A 22740-nucleotide genomic window follows, 5' to 3' on the forward strand; every position below is an offset into this window, starting at 1 on the left:
AACAAAATTAGTAAGGAAACACCAAGTTCCCAAGTACTTATAGGGAAACATGGAATGCCATTTAGACTATAATCTTATTTTTAGCTTCTTGGGCAATATTCATGTGCAACATCAATGATACTGTCTCAGTTACGCCATTAAAAACGGTACTCTGCCCAGCTACTGTTTAACCATTAATTTCAGACATGAAGCTGAAAACAGACATGCACAGAAATCATGTTTTCAGGCCACCAGATGGTGCTCAAAGGAGCTGAAATGCAAGTGAGGATGCGGCGTTCATTTGGCTGGTCAGTTCCAGAGGGACCACCACCACGCTGCATTAACAAAACCCCCTGCACGACACACAGCTGGATGGAGGAGAGGGATCACACTAACCAGAGTGTGAGTTAATTGGTGTTCTTTTTCACATATCTCAAGCTGTATCTTCAGATGAGAAAAAAAACAAATAGGAAAAAAAAAAAAACCAACAAAAAAAAGAACAAGCACAATGAGACAAAAAGAAACACCACGTACAAACAAGTGCAGGATAAGCAAAAAGCTAAACCAAACAGCTGGACTTTATTCCTCACCCTTGCCCGTTGTCCTGGCACCAACTTCCTACACTAACGTGAACAGTTCTACAGCAAATATTCAGTTACCATAACATAAGTCTCTCTTCCAGTCAAATAAGCTCCAGTCATAACCTTCCTTTCAAGCACCTTTTCATATCTGTCTCTTTTGCTATATGTTTATTTCCTTTTATTCATTCTTACGTCCTTCTCCTTTCTCCACAGCTCAGCATACAAACTCATAGCAGCACCCCTTCTCCTACACACAGAGGTAAGTGACTCCCAGCACTCTCCTTTTCCCAGTATCCACTGTAAATTTCTTAGCTCAAACACCATGCTCAACCAGTTCCAGCTCATCATCCCTGGAAGCTTTTCTCCTCAGGTCACATGTTTTTGATCCAAGGTTCCTCCTTCCGAAACAGGTCGCTGCTCCCAGAGGGATCAATCCAACACCTCATTGCAGACTGACTGCTGGATACGTTCCATTTCCACAGAGGCCTAGGCAGGCCCTTCAGCTACCCAGTAGATAACCCTTGAAGAATTCAGTTGCTGTCATCTAGCAAGCATGTTTTGGGATGCGCCAAAAAGAGCCTTTGACTTTCCTTCCTTCTCTCCCACCCCCCATTAAATACCATATTTTTGAGGTGTGCAACAAAATGTTTTATTGGAATGCGTCCATTAAGTTTTAAAAATACTTACTCTGACACACTGACACAAGAGAGCCATTCAGAAAAGTTGCTACCCATGTTAACAGGAGCAAATATCCTTATGGATTTAAGAGTAATCTGTTCTATCTCAAGTTTTCCTTAAATTTCAACTTTAAGCAAAAACCCAGCCAATTAAAATGCATTAATAAACCAGATAAAATAAAATAAAAAAATTATACTGGATCCTCACTAGAGGTAGACAAAAAGTACTGACACTCATGCAAGGACTGAAGGAAGAAGAAAAGAAAGGAAAAGGAGTCTGGGCACACTGCATGTTTCAGGTCTTGGCTTTGCATGCCTTTTGTCTAGGGCTTGAGCAAGGGCTCACTAAGACGTGCTAACAAGAGCACCGAATCCACACAAGCCCTACTACAAGCACTTCCATTTTAAATTCAGTATTACAAGTCTCACTCCTCTTTTTAGGCATCCACATATTTTCTTTTTAGGTTGAAAAAATGCTTTGTCTCAATAACTTATTAGAAGTTTAAATACCTTGACTTCCTTTCGCTTGCTGTCTTCATCTGCTTCATGTTCCACCACACCTTGAGTCAGATTAGTGTAGTTTGCTAGTTTATTAAGAAGAGATGACACCATAGGATTACTATCCATTTCTTCCTGTTGGGATTTTAAGAATACTGCATTTATTAAATAATTTTCTTCAAAAGTCACAATTTTATGATACTACTTCAAACACATACTTAACAGGGCATTCAATTCACCATTCCATTCACCCAATTTGCCCAAATCCAAAAATTAACATGACAAAATACCAGTCAGCTTTCAACAAACAAAGAGTTCCACATCTTTCTAGAAGTTTAACACTATAAGGCTATCTTGCAATATTTCTTTCACTTTTTTACACTGCCTCACAATATGCAGCTTGTAGAGCTGCAATACAAAGGGAAATCTAGAGAAGGGACATCATTAATTATAAAAATCTATTTCTATCACAACAGGGGTTTTAGGGATTGTACTGGCAGGACTGAGTCATTAGGACGTTTTTCCAGCATCTTGCTTATGTCTAGAGAGTGGTCTCAAATTATTCTCTCAAGCTTCAAAATACTTAAGGGTCACTCTCAAGCCTACTGTTGCAGGCTTACATATTTTATCTTAAACTATGCATACTACTTCCAAAGTATTAATTTGTTGAAAACACAGGCAGATACACATATCATTTATAATATTACTTTACACAGAATTCAGCCCATCCTCCTGTAGCCAAATATCTGCTACAAAACAAAACATGCTAAAATAAACAGTAAAATCCAGGAGAAGCATATATAATAAAAGTATTTGAGAAAAGCAGAACCAGAGAATTCAATCAAGTATGCAAGATCAAATACCAGAAGGAAGACAAGAGATCAGGATTGCAAAGACAAAAACTAAGGCATCTCTGCCTGAGGCATCAGGTCATGATAATCATGGTTCTAACAGCCAAACTTCTTTGTAACAGTTTATACAAAAATTCAAACAAGCCAGCTGAAAACATGAGAAGAATAAGATTGAGGGAAACATGCTATGAAACATATATACTACCAAAAAAGATTCATTACGGCCACAGCAATGGTGATGAAGTCATTAGAAGCCTTTCAAGGTAACAGTATAACAGCATGACCTATAATCCGAGATATGTAAAAGATAGTCATCATTATACCATCAGCTGAGGATTTAATGTTAGCCACTATTCAAAATAACTGCTGCAAGCATATATTTAAATGAGATTAGGGACAAAAAGCAGCTATGGCAAATTTATCAACGCTGAGGTATACGACAACTAGTTTGAAACACAAGGCATTTTGGTCATTGCTTTATAGAATAGAGCTTGAAGGATAGAAATTCAGTGACAAAACTCCACTGCCATGGTTTCTTTCAAAAAAATCATAAGAAATTCCATACATAACAAAGACAATCAGTGGCCAACATTACTTTGATCCTTAGCACAATCTTATCTAAAACTTAGTGAAAAATAGTAAAAATACTATTTTTCACTCTTTGTTTGGGTCATGCAGAAAGAGGGAACTGAAAGATCATGTTCTCTATGCGAAGATATTAGAAAGGAAGAAGAGATGAGTGCAAGAGGATGTCAAGAAAATAGTGGGTAGAATGCAACAACAAGATGGCTAAGCAAACAATGCTGGAAGGATCTTGTTCATCGTTAATAGCAAGCATCAAAGCAAGACCAGTTGACACTACTTAGAGCGGAAGAAATTAGGGTGCACTTTAATAAAAGCACTATTTCATTGAAAAAGTGGCACTTAAATGTAAGATATATTATATATAAAAATATATTATATTATAATATATTATATTATATATAATATATAAAAATATATTTGGACTTTAATAAAAGCACTATTTCATTGCAAAAATGGCACTTAAATGTAAGATGTACCATAAAAATATTTATTTTTTTTTCTGAAAAGGATTGCAATCATTCAGTGAATTAAACAGGTATTAAACTTGTATTATAAAGTAGATGTTTATCTTGGAAAGTAGAATTAGCTATGGTATGCTCTATGCTGTAATTGGACAATATTACATATAACATAGGTTATCACAGCTGGTTTTATAGTTTTGCTGCTTTAAGAGCAGTCGGTATTTCTCCTGTTCAACTTATGTTTTCTAATCCTTTTAAAGCTGGATACTACTTTGCTAAACCCCCACTTTCAGAAGCTTTCTCTGACAACAATTTCTAGATCTTAGTCCGAAAATTTTAAATGCAAGAAGGCTTATTTCATATCTTCATATCAATGTTTACCAAAGGTACTGCTCTTGCCTACACAGATAAACGGAAATATAGAAGGAAAAAAGTTGTAGCACTTTTTTTTTTTTAATTACATCATTCAAACCCACTGAAACATAATGTCAGCAGGAACCAAACTACTAAAGACTTATTAAAATTGATCCCTCTACCCCTAAATTTCAAGAGAATGAAAACAAGCATTTACTTGTTTTTTTCTTACTACCAGAGACTCAATTGAAGGTAAAATGTTTTCGGAGTATTTAACTTACCTCAAAGAGAGCCATGTTCTTTCCTTCATACATGTTTCCTCTGTCCACCTCTGCGCTGTCAATAAATGGACTACTCTCCCTGGCAACCCCATCCCCTGGTGGAAAAGAGCAACAGTCAGAAACAAAAGGAAAAAAAAAAAAAAAAAAGACAAGGTATACAATAAAAGGAATAGTAGAAAATGCTGGTTCTAAGTAACACTGGAAGTGGCTGCCAAACACTGTGTCTTTGTCCCAGGCACATGGACTCAACGTCCACATTTAAGGAAATGAAGTTTCCTTTAACAGTTTAATCTTTGTACAGTGTTCTCTCTCTTAATTATTAGTTACTATTCTTTAATACATATGCTGATCTCTCCCCTGCCCCATCTTTTCAGTTTACATAAAAGCACTTGATAATAGAATTTCACATAAGCAACAAAAAAATCCAACCTACCTTTTCATTACTTTACTGACTCACTTAAAAAAAAATGCAGTACTTGAGGCAGGAATTTATGAAAAAAAACAAAACAAAACAACAAAACAACAAAAAATGTAAAAGGAATTACTTTGTAAAGGTTGTGGAGCCTCCTCCATGACATACTACATTTATTCTATTCATTATTGAAATATCAATCTCATTAAGCTGTAGCTCCCCACACTTCCTCTGGCATACCTCTCTAAAAAATATAGCATCACTTTCACTGCCTTCCAACCCAAGTAACACAAAAGCCATTACATGCCAATACTGTCACATCACTGACATTTCCAAGTAGTCTCAAGTCCTTGCCTATGTCACTCTTGCCCTTTATATTCACCAGTTACAGCAACAGCACCTACACAGTCTCTTCACTATAAAACTAAGGAACATCTGGAGAACAAGTCGTATTCTTTTCCCTGTGTCCTCCACTCTGCCCCCTTTAGAATCACAGAATGGTTTGGGTTGGAAGGGACCTCAAAGATCATCGAGTCCCAATCCCCTGCCCTGGGCAGGGACACCTCCCACCAGACCAGGTTGCTCCAAGCCCCATCCAGCCTGGCCTTGAACCGCTCCAGGGATGGGGCAGCCACAGCTTCTCTGGGCAACCTGTTCCAGTGTCTCACCACCCTCATAGTAAAAAATTTCTTCCCGAGATCTAATCTGAATCTTTTTTCTTCCAATTTAAAACTGTTTCCCCTTGTCCTATCATTACACTTCCTGGCAAAGAGTCCCTCCCCAGCTCTTCTATAGGCACCCTTCAGGTATTGAAAGGCCACTAGGATAGGCCTTTAGGATATTTCTCCCCACATGCAGCCCCTGAATAAAGCTCTTTTAAACACGGGCACCCATTTCAGAACAAAGTATTATTTTTGTGTAATAAAGACAGAAATAGATCTCAGTTCCTCAAGCAGATGAGAGACTACATCCCTGACAAATTTCCTACCATGCTCCATAGCTCTTGCGTTGGATAGACTCTCCAAAGTATCACTACACTGTGACAGAGAAGCCAAATACTATCATAAGGGAAGACAGCTATTGTTCATTAGGGCTCTAGAATTAATTCCACGATTCAGAGAAGAACTGTTGATGAGTTCATCCACAACTACTGCTCTTCTCCAACGTATCCGTATCCTTCAGCTTTTATTTTTCTGCAGATTATAATTGGTCCCCTATTGCTTCATGTCCTACAGCCTGGCTAGGTGCCCTTTCTCCAACAACACTTAATGCAAGGCCAGCAGAAGAAGCATGGTGAACACAAAAGACTCCCCCTCATGGAACAGCACCTCAAGATGTTTCACAGTGCGTGGAACATGCTGCTGTGGCAGAAGACTGTCTGAGGAATTGGCATTTATTCTTTAATCAGCCATGGTACTTAGAGAAAGGTTCGGTTAGCTTTTCTGTACACAAGAGCAACTCTGTCCCCAAGCTGATTCCTCTCATCTTCTTGCTAAAGCGTTGAACAACTAGAGCGTAGAGCAACAAGCACCACAACTTCTTAGTTAAGACATTGCACTTTCTTCCCAAGATTTTTGGAGCATTGCTTTTCTTTTATATCCATTCTTTGAAGTGACCATGTTATTTTTGCTGAAGTTTTCACAATGCATTCGTTACAAGGCAAATTCCCAAGCTAAAATAAAAATAAGATTGCTTGATATTTGTATTGATAAGACCACAGTCCTATCGATTTTCTTGCCTACTGGCAGCTGGTAGCTGTATTTACTAGCTAAATATTAGTACTCCCTTCAGGGTACTTCCAATCCCTTCAGAAAGGGTTATTCTTTAAGTAAGCTGAGGAATTCCAAGTCCTGGTTTGCATCTGTATGAGTGCAATGTCACTGGAGTGGGTATCATACCCTAATCAAAAGGGTAGCCAAACAAATAATGCGAATCAGCATTTGCAATTCTGAGATTAAAGAATGTAGTTCTGTCTTACCACTTGTGGAGGTAAAAAAAATAAATAATAATAATCAGCATCTCAGCAATGTACATTAACTCTTTTAAAATGTGGGTAGGAGAATTGTGAAGTCTTCCTTTATATGCTTGTGTTTCTAAACAAGTTACTTGGCTTTGCTCCAACAGAAAAAAAAAAGCTCAGAGCACACTGCCTTTAACAAATCTAGGCAAATACACCCAACAGACTTCAAATGGAAAAAAACACAGAACTCAGGTTTTCTATTCTTCAAATCCTTTATCAGCGTTTCCAACCAATATTCTACCTATTTTAAAGCTTTCTAATGCTACTCTTCAAAATAGCCTGTCACTACCAGACTATAGAAGTCTCCTGTTTCTTTAATACAGTGGTCTCTTCATATTTTGTAAATGCTTGGTACAGTATTTAACATGATCAGCATTAGCCCTGTTTGAAAGAGGATCAATGCTGAAAAAGTGACCACAAAAACATGCTGAGAAGTACTCTCTCATCTGCAGCTTTTTGACCAATCCAACAATTATGAACACCTTTGAACAAGCTCCTTTGAATTTTCAGTCAACAAAATCACATTGCCTGTAAATTAAAAACGCCACCTTTGGGAGAATGCTTTTATAAGATGCTCAGAAATACAGGAAGCCTTACAAACATGTAACTCAAACTGAGACATGTTACACCATCCAGTAGAAAGAACTAGTTTTAGGATCTCAACACACAGTCAACAACTATAATGAGGTTAACAAAATAAGCTACTATCCCAATCTTTAGCTCATCCTTTCTTCAAAAGAAGGGATTCATTACAAAAACCAGAACTGAAAAAAACAGACAGGATTTACACTTTTCACAAATGCTGTAAACATCACCACTGGTGTATCAAGTGAAATACAGCAAATAGAAAAAACTATTTCAGTTGCTTTCCCTGAGGTAACATGGAACATAGAAGTAGGTATGTCATTCCACTAGTAAGTCTCAATCTACTTAGAGCTTTATGTTTTAACCCTATTTCCTTGAATTCTATGACAAAGCGTAAAGATAATCAAATCATAGAATATTTATGTTAGAAGAGACTCTTAAGATCAGAGTCCAACTGTAAACGTAACAATACCAAGTCCAACACTAAGCCATGTCCCTCAGCACCACATCTACATGTCTTTTAAATACCTCCAGGGATGGTGACTCAACCACTTTCCTGGGCAGCCCATTCCAGTGATTGACAAGCAAATCATCTTTCTTTCCTTCAGGCTTCTTTGAAATTGCATCAACTCAAACTCCTTTAAGGTGTACAGTCGAGTTAAACATACAATAAAAGGGATAGCTTCCAACTAGTAGTTTTAGACATTCTTCTAAGCTGCACATGTCTTCTGGAATCCAATTAAAGCACTCCAAAAAAAAAAATCTATACTTAGTGTTGTTTGATTTCTGAAAATAACTCAAGTTATCAGAGTTTACAGGCAAAAAATATTAGATCTGGACTAAATTAGTAGTCCATCTAAGCCAGTATTTCATCTTGGACCATCACAGATACATAAGAAAAGCAAAATTAAAAAAAAAAAAACATAAAAAAGGCAAAATAAAACAACAAAAGTCATCTATGAGCTTGATTATGGTATAAGGCTTCCTCTGTCTTACAACACACACAAAAAAAAGCTCACCTGTTGGGTAGAACGGAGTGTCACATCCACATGACGTGATCAAAGCTTAAGCTCTATAAATAAGAGCTCCCCCAAAATATATAGTTTAAAGCTATTATTACTATTTTCGATCTGGTATGGAACATTCACACACCATAGCACAACTCTGTGCTTACTGATGGACCAGTAGACAAACTAAAGCCATAACTCACGTACCTTTCCTAGAAGCCTGACTGGTATTTTCTGTGTTGAGGGGAACATGCAATAATTCCTGCTCGTGATTTCTACAGACCCTCAAGCACTGCAATGGGTGTAGCTGTATTTACATGGAAACTGGCTGCATCAAATTACATTTCTTTTATACATGAGATAAACAGCTGCAAGCAGAGAAAGTATGAGACATCTTAAGTCTGGAAGGTAATACTCAGAGTGTTTGTGCAGATGACCACAACGTGCACTCCCACACACCCCAGCCCCCCAGCTGCCAACACAGAGTACACCAGCACAAGCTGTGCCAGCCCCACGTTTACAACTGTCAATGCCACAGGTGATTTCTCATCAACATTTCCACACTCCATACAGAACCTACACCAGAAACATGTCTGCAATAGCACAGTTCAAAATGTTGGTCAGAGATGCAAGAGACTTTGTTCAAACTCATATTCCTCGGAAGTTTAAGAGCAGCAACCCTCACAAACACTGAGAGGTAGAATACTTTTAGGTATGTTACTGGTTAACAATTTCCAAGTTGATCCAAATGGATTTATTTTATACAGTGTAAACCAGAACCAAACAGCACAAGTTAAACAGGCAGAAGCCACCTTTGCCACTGAAGAAGTGGCCCTGTGATCCCCCTCTCACACATACAACTCACCCATTTGTGTCCCTGATCGCACTGTTCCTCACACAAACACAACCATATATTGTAAATGTAACAGTGGTGTGCGCTGAGACATTTTGCTTTTGTTTTTATTCTTACTGCTACTTTTAATCCAACCAAGTTCACTTGTTCACCACACAAATGTCGTGACTAGAGACACCATCAGCGTAGGAATGAGCAAAACCACTTCCCTAGCATTGACACCAATATCACCAAGTCATAGAACTACAGTGCTCGGTTTCACCTTTTCCTCCCCCAAATCAAAAGAGGCAGAGCCTGAAAAAAAAGAAGTGTTACAGGTGTCTTGTCTTCGGGCAAGGGGCAGAGCAGGGCTTGGGGTAGAAGGAAATGATCATTTAAGTGATCCTAGGATGCCTTTTCAAGAGATTAAGGACAGAAATATTAGACCACATAATCTGATTTCCTGCCTTTCCACAACTTGCAGAATTTCATTCCTGCATTAGGAAAAAAAACACGTACTGAGATTTGACCAATCTCTTGATGTTTTCAGAGCTGAAATAAGGAAAAAGACTATCTATATAAATTTTTTTTTCAATTAGTGGGAATATTCCAAACAAATTTTTCCTTATTTCTATTTAAATTTGACTCTTTTCAAACTTTAGCTACAACATCCTAGTACACCTTCCAAGTTTAACCACTCGCACTTAGCATTTTCTGTCCGTGAAGGTAACTATACTTATCAAATAATTTCAAACTTTCTTTTGAAAAATTGAAACAGTTAAATTCATAAAACATTTTCCTAAACTTTAATCATTTGTGTGGCAACATTCTCTCCAGTTTAAGTTGGGGGGTTGGAATCAAACTTTAAAAATCAAATACAGCCTTCTAACGCCTGTCTCAATCCTGCTATTTACAGAAGTATAATCATCACCTCTCTGCTCCAGGGATCAGGCTAGCCCTCTTTAACACAGCATTAAACCAAGCTCATGCTATTCTATTCCAGTCTGACCCCTAAATCCTTTCCAAATTCACTGCTTCCTTGCTGTCCTGCGCTAAGTCTGTCGTTATTGTTCACATTCAATAAATGTTCCTATTTGCCTTTATAATCAACCACATTTTGTCCAAAAAAAGCAAGTATCTATGTCTCCTGTCATGTAAGAGTTTAACATCTCTCTGAAATATAAAAGCAGATTCTTTTTTTTCAGCAAAAGAACACAGGTGGTGTTCAAAGAAGTGAAAATGACCTAAACTTTTGAGCCACGTGGCCTCAAATAAGATAACAAACCACTACAAACTAAGACTATGAAGAGGAGATCCTGTCTGCACAAGGGTAAACCAGCATTTACTGTTAATGTAAATAAATTTTAAGGTAAAAATACATAAAGTTTAAAAGTTACTAGAACCAATGTATAGAAGTGTCACATCCAAGAAAGCTGCCTGTGGCAAACCCTGTCATTTTCTCTCTCTATCATGCGTATTTATTTCCTGCAAGTCCAAATTTTGGATTGGCAACTAAAGAGAACTCAGACAATCTTAAAAATTTAATTTCTTACCACTCCTAATTCAAAGACATATAGAAGTATTCTTTAGAGCTCTAACACAAACTCAAGTTTTCAAAAGCCACTACCTTGCTTTAGTTCAAATTATAAAAGCCATCAATAACCTTGTTTGAACACATCTTGACTCTGAATTTTTGCATCAGATGGGTTTAAGAATTCAGTGCAATCTACTTCGAAGTCACAAGTTACTGGGGTTTTTTAGTAAAGCAATGTCTAATTATATTTACTATATCACCAATTTATTGCCTTATTTTTATCAATGACTAGCACAATTTATGTAAGTTATCTTGAAAAGAACAACAAGATACACTTAAAGTCCTTCTAACCCCCTTTACATAATGGAGAATTCTAGTACTACATCCATCGCTTACCTTATCAACATCACTAAATTTTAATTTCCCTTTACTTAGGCTACTACTATGATCAAGCACAGCCTACTTCTAATGAAAACACACTGCGAAAGCTCTTTATAAATTCTTTACAAAATAGCTGGAAGAACAGAACCTGCTATTTCAGTAAGAGGCATTAAAACCACAGTACTGTCTTTAAAAGAGACTCACTTGGATTTGGCCCACTTTCTTCATAATCTTGTTCGCTCATGATTAAGGAAAGTCAAGTTATTCCCCTCTGCTGATTCTTCACGTATCAAGAATTGAAACAGGAAACTGACAGTTGCTTCCTCCCAGCTTTGTTTAAGACCTCAAATCCTGTTTCTTACTCGTATTGGATTAATCCTGAAACAAGTCATTAAGGCTTCATGCAGTGTGAAGCATGCACATGACACAGCCAAACTACTTGACAGCCAGAACTCTCTAAAGGGAATTAAGCTTGAGGATTTCCGTCAGCAATAAACACCATGCTTAGTGAAGTGGGCAGGGTCAAGTTATTAAAACATCCCATGTTTTCCTCTAATAATAAATACATTTAAAGTTTTCTTTCCATAAAATAAATGCACTTTAAAAATACTTCCGCTAAGCAGATCAGCATACATTAGCAACAAGAAGTATCAGCCTGTTCCAAGGATCTATGTATTAAATAAGACAGTTTTGTGCATCAAGTACATATTAGCAGATTGTAAGCAAATTAACCATAAGTATAGTTGCTAAACATTGATTTTACATAGAGCTTGCATTAATTGTACTTAAGACATAGCAGATAAAAAAATATTTAAATATAATTCTAGTAACTTTGCAAACACTTTTTAAAAACAAGTATTTTGAAATTAAATGGGTCCTCTTCAAGACTGGCTGCATAATTTTTCAAATTGGACATATTACCATTTTCTACTTTACACATTAATCTATTTCATACATTCTATACCTTAAACAACTCCATACAAACCATTCTGATTCTATTAAATGGATGTTATTGCTTAGGATGGACTAGTTCCTGCAGTCAAATCTTTGCATCGCATCCGAAATCTACTCTTCTCTGTGATCCTAACACCCGTGCCACAAGCATGGTCAACTGTGGAAAGGCTGGAAGAGTCAAAGGCTCCTTCCAAGCCTGTTTATTTCCCAAAGTTCCTCCTTCCTACAACCAGCTCCAGTACTTACTAGCCCCCTAAAAGGGCTGCTTTAGCTCCCTGATGCTGCAAAAAGCCTGCCTCCTGTACCTTCCCATTTTGAATTTTATTTTCTTTCCCCCCCACCCCATAGACCGCTTCTTGTTCCTCACTAGCAAAATAAAGAAGCTTGTGCAAGTCCTCAGCAGATGTTCCACAAAACAAGAAAGGCCAGCAGATGGCTAGAGATAGGACTGGTCTCTAATCAATGGCAGCAAGCTATTGTGGTCCTACAGGCAACAAAGCAAAGTTCTGACATATTTTCAAGGATGTTTTTCTGAAACATGATGATGAAAAATACTCAAGCTTCCCATTCTTCAAAATTGGAATTAATGTGCTGAAAGTTTTTATTCTCTTTTAAAAAGTAAGCTTTTAGGAAGATTTCAAACTTGTGTGCTCCTTGTCAGAATGCAAGAAACAGAAAAGGTTGGGCTTTTTTTATTTCTTCCTCCAGAAAGAGAGGATTTTTATTTTTTTAGAAGACACACAGCTTTAAAAAGAAAAAAATGTCCATTTTTGCGAAGCAGTTACCACTCAACATCTCATCTCCTGAAAGCTCCCAAAATGGTTTCCTAAACAGGTTGAGTGCTGCTTATTTTTGATTGATATGAGTTAGCTAAAGGATACAGCTAATTAAGGCACCTAGCTGTCGAAATCAGGAAGCGGATAACAAATACTGTCCAATTGACACAGACATTATTAAGCCCTGCTTTCCTATAGCTCTGATTCAAGAGCAAAGTTATTAAGGGATCATCTTTAAACATGATGATGAAAAATACTCAAGCTTCCCATTCTTCAAAATTGGAATTAATGTGCTGAAAGTTTTTATTCTCTTTTAAAAAGTAAGCTTTTAGGAAGATTTCAAACTTGTGTGCTCCTTGTCAGAATGCAAGAAACAGAAAAGGTTGTGGGGCTTTTTTTATTTCTTCCTCCAGAAAGAGAGGATTTTTATTTTTTTAGAAGACACACAGCTTTAAAAAGAAAAAAATGTCCATTTTTGCAAAACAGTTACCACTCAACATCTCATCTCCTGAAAGCTCCCAAAATGGTTTCCTAAACAGGTTGAATGCTGCTTATTTTTGATTGATATGAGTTAGCTAAAGGATACAGCTAATTAAGGCACCTAATTAAGAATGCTAGCTGTCGAAATCAGGAAGTGGATAACAAATACTGTCCAACTGACACAGACATTATTAAGCCCTGCTTTCCTAAGAGAGGATTTTTATTTTTTTAGAAGACACACAGCTTTAAAAAGAAAAAAATGTCCATTTTTGCAAAACAGTTACCACTCAACATCTCATCTCCTGAAAGCTCCCAAAATGGTTTCCTAAACAGGTTGAGTGCTGCTTATTTTTGATTGATATGAGTTAGCTAAAGGATACAGCTAATTAAGGCACCTAATTAAGAATGCTAGCTGTCGAAATCAGGAAGTGGATAACAAATACTGTCCAACTGACACAGACATTATTAAGCCCTGCTTTCCTATAGCTCTGATTCAAGAGCAAAGTTATTAAGGGATCATCTTTAAGTGTGTATACTACTAATTGCTCATGAATCCATTTCTGAAGATTATCATCAGACCTTTAAAAATAAGTAGGTAACAGTTTTGATGCCCTAAAACTCGAGGATGGCACTTTTGAGGGTTGAGAAGCTGCGAAAGAGTCATACCTCTCGTGAAGCAGAGTCATGTCAGCATAGCAAAAACCTAGTGTTGCACAACCTAGTGCATCAAACTACAGCCAATTTTGCAACTATTTGAAAATTTGCATATGAAATCAGAGAGACTGCAGTTTTCATAGACTTCAAGCAGTGGGTTGACTCTGGATAGCCACCAGGTGCCCACCTCTCTATCACTCCCCCTTCTCAAAAGGACAGGGGGAGAAAGTAAGATTAAAAAAGCTTGTGGGTTGAAAAAAGGACAGCAAGACAACTCAGCAACTACCATCAGGGACAAAATAGACTCTGCTTGAGAAAATTAATTTAATTTATCCTATTCTATTAATTGACAGTAATGAGAAATAAAAGCAAATCTAGAAACACCTTTCCCCCCCATCCCTCCATTCTTCTCAGGCTCAATTTCACTCCCAACTCATCTACCTTCCCCCCCGAGCAGCACAAGTGATTGGGGAACAGGGGTTACAGTCAGTTCATCACATGCTGTCTGTGCTGCTCCTTCCTCCTCATGCTTTTCCCCTGCTCCAGCATGAGGTCCCACCCACAGGAGACAGTCCTTTAGGACCTTCTTCAATATAGGATCTTTCCTGTGGGCTACAGTTCTTTGAATGCTGCTCCAGCATGGTCCTTCCTATGGGGTACCATCCTTCACAAACAGACTGCCCCAGAGTGGGTCTCCTCAAGGGGTCACAGGTCCTGCCAGGAAACCTGTTGCAGTATGGATTCTTCTGCACGGGCTCAGTTCCTGCCAGGAGCCTGCTTCAGTCTGGGCTCTCCATGGGTCACAGTTTTCTTCATGGCACATCCACCTGCTCCAGCGTGGGGTCCTCCACAAGCTGCAGGGTGGAGATCTGCTCCGTGGGCTGCAGGGAGACAGCTTGCATCCCACGGCCTTCACCACAGACTGCAGGGGAGTCTCTGCTCTGGCACCTGGAGCACTTCCTCCCCCTCCTCCTTCACTGATCTTAGTGTCCGCAGAGTTGTTTCTCTCCCATATTCTCACTCCTATCTCTTCACTGCTGCTGCACGGCCTTTTTTTTTTCTCCCCATCCCTTCTTACCGACAGCACTGCTGGGCTCAGCTTTGGCCAGTGGCAGGTCCATCTTGGGGCTGGCTGGAACTGGCGCTGTCTGATGCAGGGGCAGCTTCTGGCATCTTCTCACCACCACCCCTGCAGCCCTCTTCCCACCAGAACCTTGCCACATAAACTCAATGTGCTTCACCACCTATTTTCCTTTCAGCAAGGAAGGAAGAAACATTCACAACCACTTACTGAGAGCGATGACACCTTCTCCATTGAATTTGTCTTTGCTGTACTGTGTCAAAGGTGCAAAAAGCCAAGGAAAACATATTCCAAACCTGCTTTTATTACCTTGGGGTAGGGGAAGGTAAATAGAAAACTGACTGGATATGATAAACAATTAGCAGAATTAAAATTCTGCTAGCTGCTGTCTGGTCAGTTTACAAAGCCACGGCGTACAAATAAGTGCAGTTATAAAATAGTCTGTACCAGAAATGCTCCTTCCTCAACTGGTACACTGAATCAAGTAAGAAAAGAAATGTATCTGATTATGTAAAAAATACCACATAAGTCACGCAAGGATTGTGTGGAAAACAAAAATAAATAAATTTGGTAGGAGAATCCATTTAAACCAAGCAACATTTTTTTGGTGTGGTGGGGGAGATAGAGGGATGATGGATGGGACACCATCAAGCTTTAGTATTTCTACTAGGATTCAGAAAAAAAGTCCCCTGTGATAACATGTTATAGTTCATTAGTCTAGAGAGCGAATAAAAATAGTGCCAATTGTTTCATTCCCCATGCCTTAGTATCTATTTTTATGTAAAGCATTTATCTTTATGTACAGCACAGTTCAAAGATACAGGATACAGAAAAAAATTAATCAGGAGTGGTTTTCTGCATGGGGGTGGAACACCACTTACTCTACAATGAGCTAGTTCAAGGAAATAAATTCTCTTAAAACTTTTTTTTACAGACAACTGTTCTTCTGTCATAGCAAGTTTTCTGACAGTTTGGCTCCCTAGAACAGTTCACAAGCAGTAGCACTGGAAAAAAGAGAAATACCTTTTTCCCCAGCAGCAGCTAATAAGATCTGCTACGCAGTGACAAACGGTGTCCCTTCCCAAAGGCAGCCCTCACAATGCTTACCTGTCAGCTTTCAGCTCAACGACGGTCATCTTAAAATTATAAAATAACTAAACATTACAAGCAAGAATGCCATAATGAAAAACAGCGAAAAACAATTACACCCAAAGACCTTTACTCACCCATATTGTGATGGCTGCAAAAGTATTATCATTAAAAGAAAAATCATCAATAAGAGATTAAAAAGCTCAGCAATAATATTTTCATTACCAGATCAGAGAAATTAAAGTGATAAGAGGTGATATCATTATGTTTGATGTTACTTTCTCCTGAAATATTCTACTTTAAAAGTTGTTTTGTGACTAGAATTATTCACATTTAGCTCTTAGGCAATCAGTACAGTAAGAGAACATTAGCATTTCCTTCACAGGAAATTAACACAATGGAGTAAAAACAATAACTCGCTGTCCATTTCAAGCATTCAGATCCTCTCCTTCACAAAAAAAGGTCAAAACTGGAACAGGCTAGAAGAAATGTGTAAACAGTTACAAAATGCTAAGTGACTACTTACTCCACAGTGAAGTTACTTAGTTTATTAGCCACACTCTGCTCCTTTATTTGTCCTCATTTCCCTGGGAGCTATCAATAGCTAAGAGAAACACCTGTATTCACAGCAATACATGTAGCGATGTTAAACAGTGAAACTATTTGAAGTTACTGAGGATAATCAAGGCACAGGCCAACTGCAGAGAGCTGCAGATCTCCAACGCTACATGAGTGTTAAACCAACAGGCAAAATTTGATGTAGAAATTTAAGAGTAGATAGATATGTACACAATCCTAAACCAGCTGGGCTCCAACTGATAATCACCTCTCATGAAGGGGATACTTTGGTTATCACTGCTTCATAAAAACAACAGTTCAATAACCACTTTTTCAAAGCACAGCCTGAACATCAGGACAGAAGTGGAAAAAGTTCAGAGAAAAATAGAAAGTAGAACAAGAAGTATGGAACAGCTTCCATGTGAAGAATGACCAATGACTAAATAAGAGTATTCAGTTGGGGGGGAAAGATGATCGAGTTAACATTAAACAAGCTTTATAAAAAACTTGGGTATGTGCATTTCCCTCTCTGGATCACTCTTCTCAATAATTAGCACTCTATAGAAATTCACAGCATTTGTGCTTCATTAGTTATATGATGACTTCCTGGGAGCTAACACGGAGTATCAATGACAAACCTGTTTTCCTTTGTCTTCAGTTTAAACAGATTTTGTAGGAGTTAGTTCTCACATGGGTTCATAAATAAGACATTGCAGTGGCTAGATAAATAATGCTATGGGATGCTAAAAATACAAGTTATGCTTTGAAACACCTGACATGCAGAGCTGCTAATGAAACAGAGATCTGATCAACTTTACAAAGTTTTGACAGGTCTATCTGATATGTGTGATGAAAACAAACAAAAAAGCCAACACAAATCAGAGCCAGAATTTCTCTTAAAATTGCACCTGTTGCTGCCTACAACAGGCTCCCTGTTTCCTCTACTCCTTCAATCAGTTACCATTTCCTGACTACCCTTCCCCTATAGTGTACTATAAACACATTGAGAGACACAGACATACGTTTCTATACAGGCACATACACTTTCTGCTACTTTGTCCATTATTTGGGTCAGCAGGCTCCAACCCTCAACTATATTTTGTTCAATCCAAGTACTCATTTTCAGCCTACTACCCTACTCTTCTCAAGTGCTACTTTGGCCGGTGCTATAATCCAGCCAAAGAGCCTCCCACCTTCCCCTTCTTCACACATCTGAGAGTGTCATGTAACCAAGAAAATACAAGGCTATACAATTTCAGGTGACTATGAAGGAGTTAATAGAGTACAGCACAGAGGAAGAACAGCCCAGCTTAGCCCATTATCACATACATGAACATCAAATGAGAATGTGTGAAAAGGGATAAATGCACAGAATAACTGACATGTGCCTTGCTTACAAGATACCAGATTTTTTACTAGTGAGCTAGTTAAAAAAAAAAAAAAAAAGTGCTGTGGGTTTGATGGTGGTTTGTTGTTCGGTTTTTTGGTTGATTGGTTTGGTTTTATTGTTCAGTTGGGGTTTGTTTTGGGACCATTTTGTTTGTTTGTTTTTTAAACAAGGTACTAGTACAGTCAAGAATTCCAGAACACCTACTTGGTTTTTAAGCCATACAAGTCAATCAAAACTGCTAAGATTCTAGAATCCCAAAAAATTTGAACAAATTTACATAGAGCTATATAGGCTAAGGGTGAGCCAAAGGGGAAGCTCCCATTCTCCCTCTTTTTTTACTTCCATCCCTGCTCTCAGCTTTACCCTCCTCCCACCTTGACACAGCTCGAGACTTTTTGTAGCACTCGCTCACCTTAACTCCAAAACAGGGGAAGCGTATTTTTCTCACTGCAGGAGTTTATTTTTCTGCCAGTTTAGCACATTGAACCAACCCAGTGAAGTGTCTGATGCGCACCAAGGACAAGATCAGGAAAACAGAAGGGAACCCAGGGGTGTGGAGAAGGGCAGGAAAGAAAATATTTACACGCTAGCCTTTTTCTCAGGGCAGCAGGCTTTTAGAAGGGTTTAACTACAACAGCATTTAACTGTACCAATATTTTATAATTCTTTAATTTTTTCAGAAGAACGAGTCAAGGAGAATTATTTGATTACACAGCATTAAGTTAATTTTATGCATTACAGGTTTACATACCACAACCAGTTCACTTCCCAAACGTCTGTGTCCAAGTACAGTACTTAATCTCTTCACGAAGTCGGAGCTCCCTGATTACATCTTGTTTACAAGTCAAGCCTTCCCTTTTCAGTGTTTTTCTCTCTACTGCCTATTTCACAGGCACATTAACAGGAAAAGTCGTAACTAAATTCATCCACTCAAGTGATACAGATCCAGACAATTTAAACATTTTGCAAATATAACTGCTAGTCTACTATACTCTTCTATTTAATTGCATGAAGAACTAAGAATTCTTCTTTTTTTTTTTAAGACACAACCCTAAAAGTTAGAAATAAGCCACTAAGGGAGCGCCAATTCCACTCTACCCTCACCCTCCCAAGATTTCCAAATGTTCCAAGCCATCCTGATGCTATGCATGGTCTAACAGCTCCCTTCTAGCTATGCCTGCATTTATTTTCAGTATTTTGAGATGCCATCTGACCAAACACGACACTCCATGCCTTTCTGACTAGCTTTTCTACCATAAGGAAGACTACCCAAACAGATTAATGCTGTACTGCTGTCACCCATCCAGTACAGTATAAACTGTGGCAACAGGGGTTTTTTCCTCTTTTGTTTTTTCTATTCTATTTAGTTTGGGAAAAAAAAAAAAAAAAAAAAAGTGGCAGTTACTAGCACACTTGCTCACTGCTTGAATATACCAAAAGGAATGTGACCACATGTAGCGTGTATCTTACGGGTAGGTAGGGGTTTGAGGGGGAAATCTCTGGCTCTGGGAGAAAACCACTCAAGTTTGGCAGCTTAGTGTTCTACGGGACCATCTTCCTAAAGAATCTTTATGCAAAAAGAAATACAAATAATGTAAATATATTGAAGTTTGTCAAACATGTTTCCATCTCTTTACATTTGCATCCCACATCACGTGGTATTAGCTTTATGTAACTGTGATCTATACCACAAAAAGACAACATCATTCGCTCTCTATAACCACCTGAAGGGAGGGTGTAGAGAGGTGGGGGTCGGTCTCTTCTCCCAAGTCACAGGAGACAGGATGAGAGGAAATGGCCTCAAGTTGGGCCAGGGGACGTTCAGATTGGATATTAGGAAACATTTCTTCACCAAAAGGGTTATCAGCCATTGGAATGGGCTGCTCAAGGAAGCGGTTGAGGCACCATCCCTGGAGGTGTTCAAAAGACGGGTTGACATGGTCCTCAGGAATATGGTTTAGTGATTTTTTTTTATTTTTTTTTTTCTTTTAGTCAGAGTTAGGTTGATGGTTGGACTAGATGATCTTTACGGTCCCTTCCAACCCAGACGATTCTATGATTCTAGGAGGCGCCTCTCACAAAAACCCGTCTTCTCACCTGTGATCACCTAACGTATAACAAAACCCAGCCCCAAACCGTTAAGAGCGGGCAGTGGCTGTAGCACAGCGCCCGAAGCGAGGAGCAGACCCAGCTAGCCGCGGAGGCTGGCGGTGACTCAGGCACCACGCTCGGTACCGCCGCCACACGCTCCTCGGCGAGAGGAAGCGCTGAGGGAGGGCTCCTGAGCCAGAGGCAGGAAGAGCGGCTGCTGCCCGGGCACCCCTCACCCCAGGGACAGAAGGGACTCATTTCCCCGCCACCGCTGCCACCCAAACGCTCGTCCCGCCGCCCCCACCGGACTCCGGTTCCCGCTGCCCGCCCCGCGCCTCAGCCTTCTCTTGGCGCCTCAGGGAGCTGCAGGGGCCAGGCCCAGCAGGAGGCAGGGCTCCGGACATCGCCCCGCCGGCTGCCGGGCGGCTGGGGCAGAGCTCGGGGCCGGCCCGGAGGAGGGCGGGCGCGGCGGTGCCCCGCTCCACAGCCCGGCTCAGCGCCCTCCCTCCGCTGGGCTCCCTCACGCAGCTTCCATGTCTGCCCGGTGACCCACCAGCGGCACTGATTACCCCCGCTCCTTCCTGCCAGCCGGAGGCAGCCCGCCCGCCCCGCCCCGCCCAGCCCCGCACGGCCCCGCACGGCCGCGGGCTGCCCCGCTCCCCGGCACTTCCTCCTCCCGGCCGGCGGCGGTGGCTGGCGGAAACAAAGAGAGACGGGCGCTCGGGCCACCCCGGCCGCCGGACTTTCGCCCTCTCCCGGAGCGCACTCCTCCACCTGGGCAGGTGGCCCCGGCGCCGCCCGCTGGGCGGGGGCCAGGCGGACCCTCCGCTCGCCACAGGAGCCCCGCGGGAGACGGCCCGCCCGCCCGCTCCCGCCGGCAGCCCCGCTCCCCCGCGGACAAAGCGCCGCCGGTCTCCTCAGGCGCTGCCCCCCCCGCGCCCCCCACTCCCGCTCACCGGAGCGCCGGTCCCTCTCATCGTCCTCTTCGTCTTCCTCCTTCTCCTGCCCATCCCGCTCCGCCGGTGCCCGCTCGTCGCCCTGCGCCTCCACCGGCACCACCGTGAAGCTGGTCGGCATGGCGAAGGGCGGCCCCGGGACCCGCTGGCGCCTCCTCCCAGGGCAGGGAGCGGGGAGAGCCCGGCGCCGCCGCCTCCCTCACGTGAGCGCCATTTCCTCACCCGGCGGGGGGCGGCCCCGGACCCCGCCCCTTCGGCGCCGGAGCCACGGCCCCGGGGGAGGGCAGGGGAAACGGGACGGGAGGCGGGACGGGAGACGGGAAGGGAAGGGAAGGGAAGGGAAGGGGCGCCGTGACTGACTGTGGTTCACACACACACAACTTCCCCACTCGGGACTGAGACGGGCCGGGGAGAGGTTCTGCCCTGCCCGCGGAGAGGGAGAGGAGGGCCACGGGCAGGGAGAAGGGTCCCTTCAGCGCAGCCTCAACCAGTTCCCAGGTGACACCAAGTTGGGTGGGAGTGTTGATCTGCTGGAGGGTCGGAAGGCTCCACAGAGGGACCTGGACAGGCTGGATGGATGGGCTGAGGCCAGTGGGATGAGGTTCAACAAGGCCAAGTGCCAGGTCCTGCCCTTGGGTCCCACCAACCCCCCTGCAGCGCTCCAGGCTGGGGGCAGAGTGGCTGGAGCTGCCTGGCAGAAAAGGACCTGGGGGTGTTGGTGGACACCGGCTGAACAGGAGCCAGCAGTGTGCCCAGGTGGCCAAGAAGGCCACCAGCATCCTGGCCTGGGTCAGGACCAGCGTGGGGAGTAGGGCTCATGAGGTGATGGTGCCTCTGGACTGGGCACTGGTGAGGCCTCACCTTGAGGGCTGTGTCCAGTTTTGGGCCCCTCACCACAAGAAGGACATGGAGGGGCTGCTCACTCCCAGCTTCTGCTCTGCTATGAAGCTTGCAGACTTCTGGGCCAGCACCAAACTGCCCACACTCATGGTCCCCACAAACATTCTCCCAAAGTTGGCATTTTTGTTCTGGTTTTCCATTTTAGTCTGCAATGTTGCCTGTATCTTGCAGCACAGTGCAAAGCCCAAATGCTGCCCCAGGAACCACCATGGTCGTCCTGGCAGCTGGGCTCAGGGTGCAGGGGTCTCTTGGACAGACCCACGGGATCAGCCTCATTGCATGTGGCAGGGCTTGCTCAGGGATCTCTTGGTGGCCTTTTAAGAGTGGGGCACAGCCCCCCTTCATGTTCTAATTTGTTGGTGTTCTCCTCTGCTTTTGAGGTTAGGGGGACCACTCTCTTTGATTGCTGTTATTACTGCTAATATTGCATCTACTGCACAGTGGACAATCTCACAGTGGTCTCGCAACGGTGTCACACAGCAATCAGTAAGAAGAATGGGAAAGAAGTAGGGAAGTCATCGTGCCTCTGTACTGGGTAGGGCAGTGATGGTGCCTCTGGACTGGGCACTGGTGAGGCCTCACCTCCAGGGCTGGGTTCAGTTCTGGGCCCCTCACCACAAGAAGGACATGGAGGGGCTGGAGCGTGTCCAGAGGAGAGCCACCAAGCTGGGGAGGGGTCTGGAGAACAAGTCCTATGAGGAGAGGCTGAGGGAACTGGGCATGGTTAGTTTGGAGAAGAGGAGGCTGAGGGGAGACCTCATTGCCCTCTACAG

General features: G+C 41.7%; 1 protein-coding gene across 2 annotated transcripts in view; it reads right to left on the reverse strand.

Moving 5' to 3' along the window:
- LOC106902229 (solute carrier family 12 member 7-like) overlaps positions 1-21261 on the reverse strand; it is a 64706-nt gene extending 43445 nt beyond the window's left edge. Inside the window, exons 1-3 of one of the 2 annotated variants that reach the window (XM_014965549.1) lie at positions 21068-21261; positions 4268-4362; positions 1748-1870 (exon numbers count right to left, since the gene is read on the reverse strand). In XM_014965549.1, coding sequence (XP_014821035.1) covers positions 1748-1870; positions 4268-4362; positions 21068-21188 — 339 coding nt within the window. In that variant the 5' untranslated portion in view covers positions 21189-21261. The remainder of the gene's footprint in view (positions 1-1747; positions 1871-4267; positions 4363-21067) is intronic. The other variant, XM_014965550.1, reaches the window with a different exon arrangement.
- Positions 21262-22740: the final 1479 nt, after the last annotated feature.

Source organism: Calidris pugnax, unplaced genomic scaffold (genome assembly GCF_001431845.1).
Source record: "Calidris pugnax isolate Ruff unplaced genomic scaffold, ASM143184v1 scaffold41, whole genome shotgun sequence".
Classification (NCBI taxonomy): Eukaryota; Metazoa; Chordata; class Aves; order Charadriiformes; family Scolopacidae; genus Calidris; species Calidris pugnax.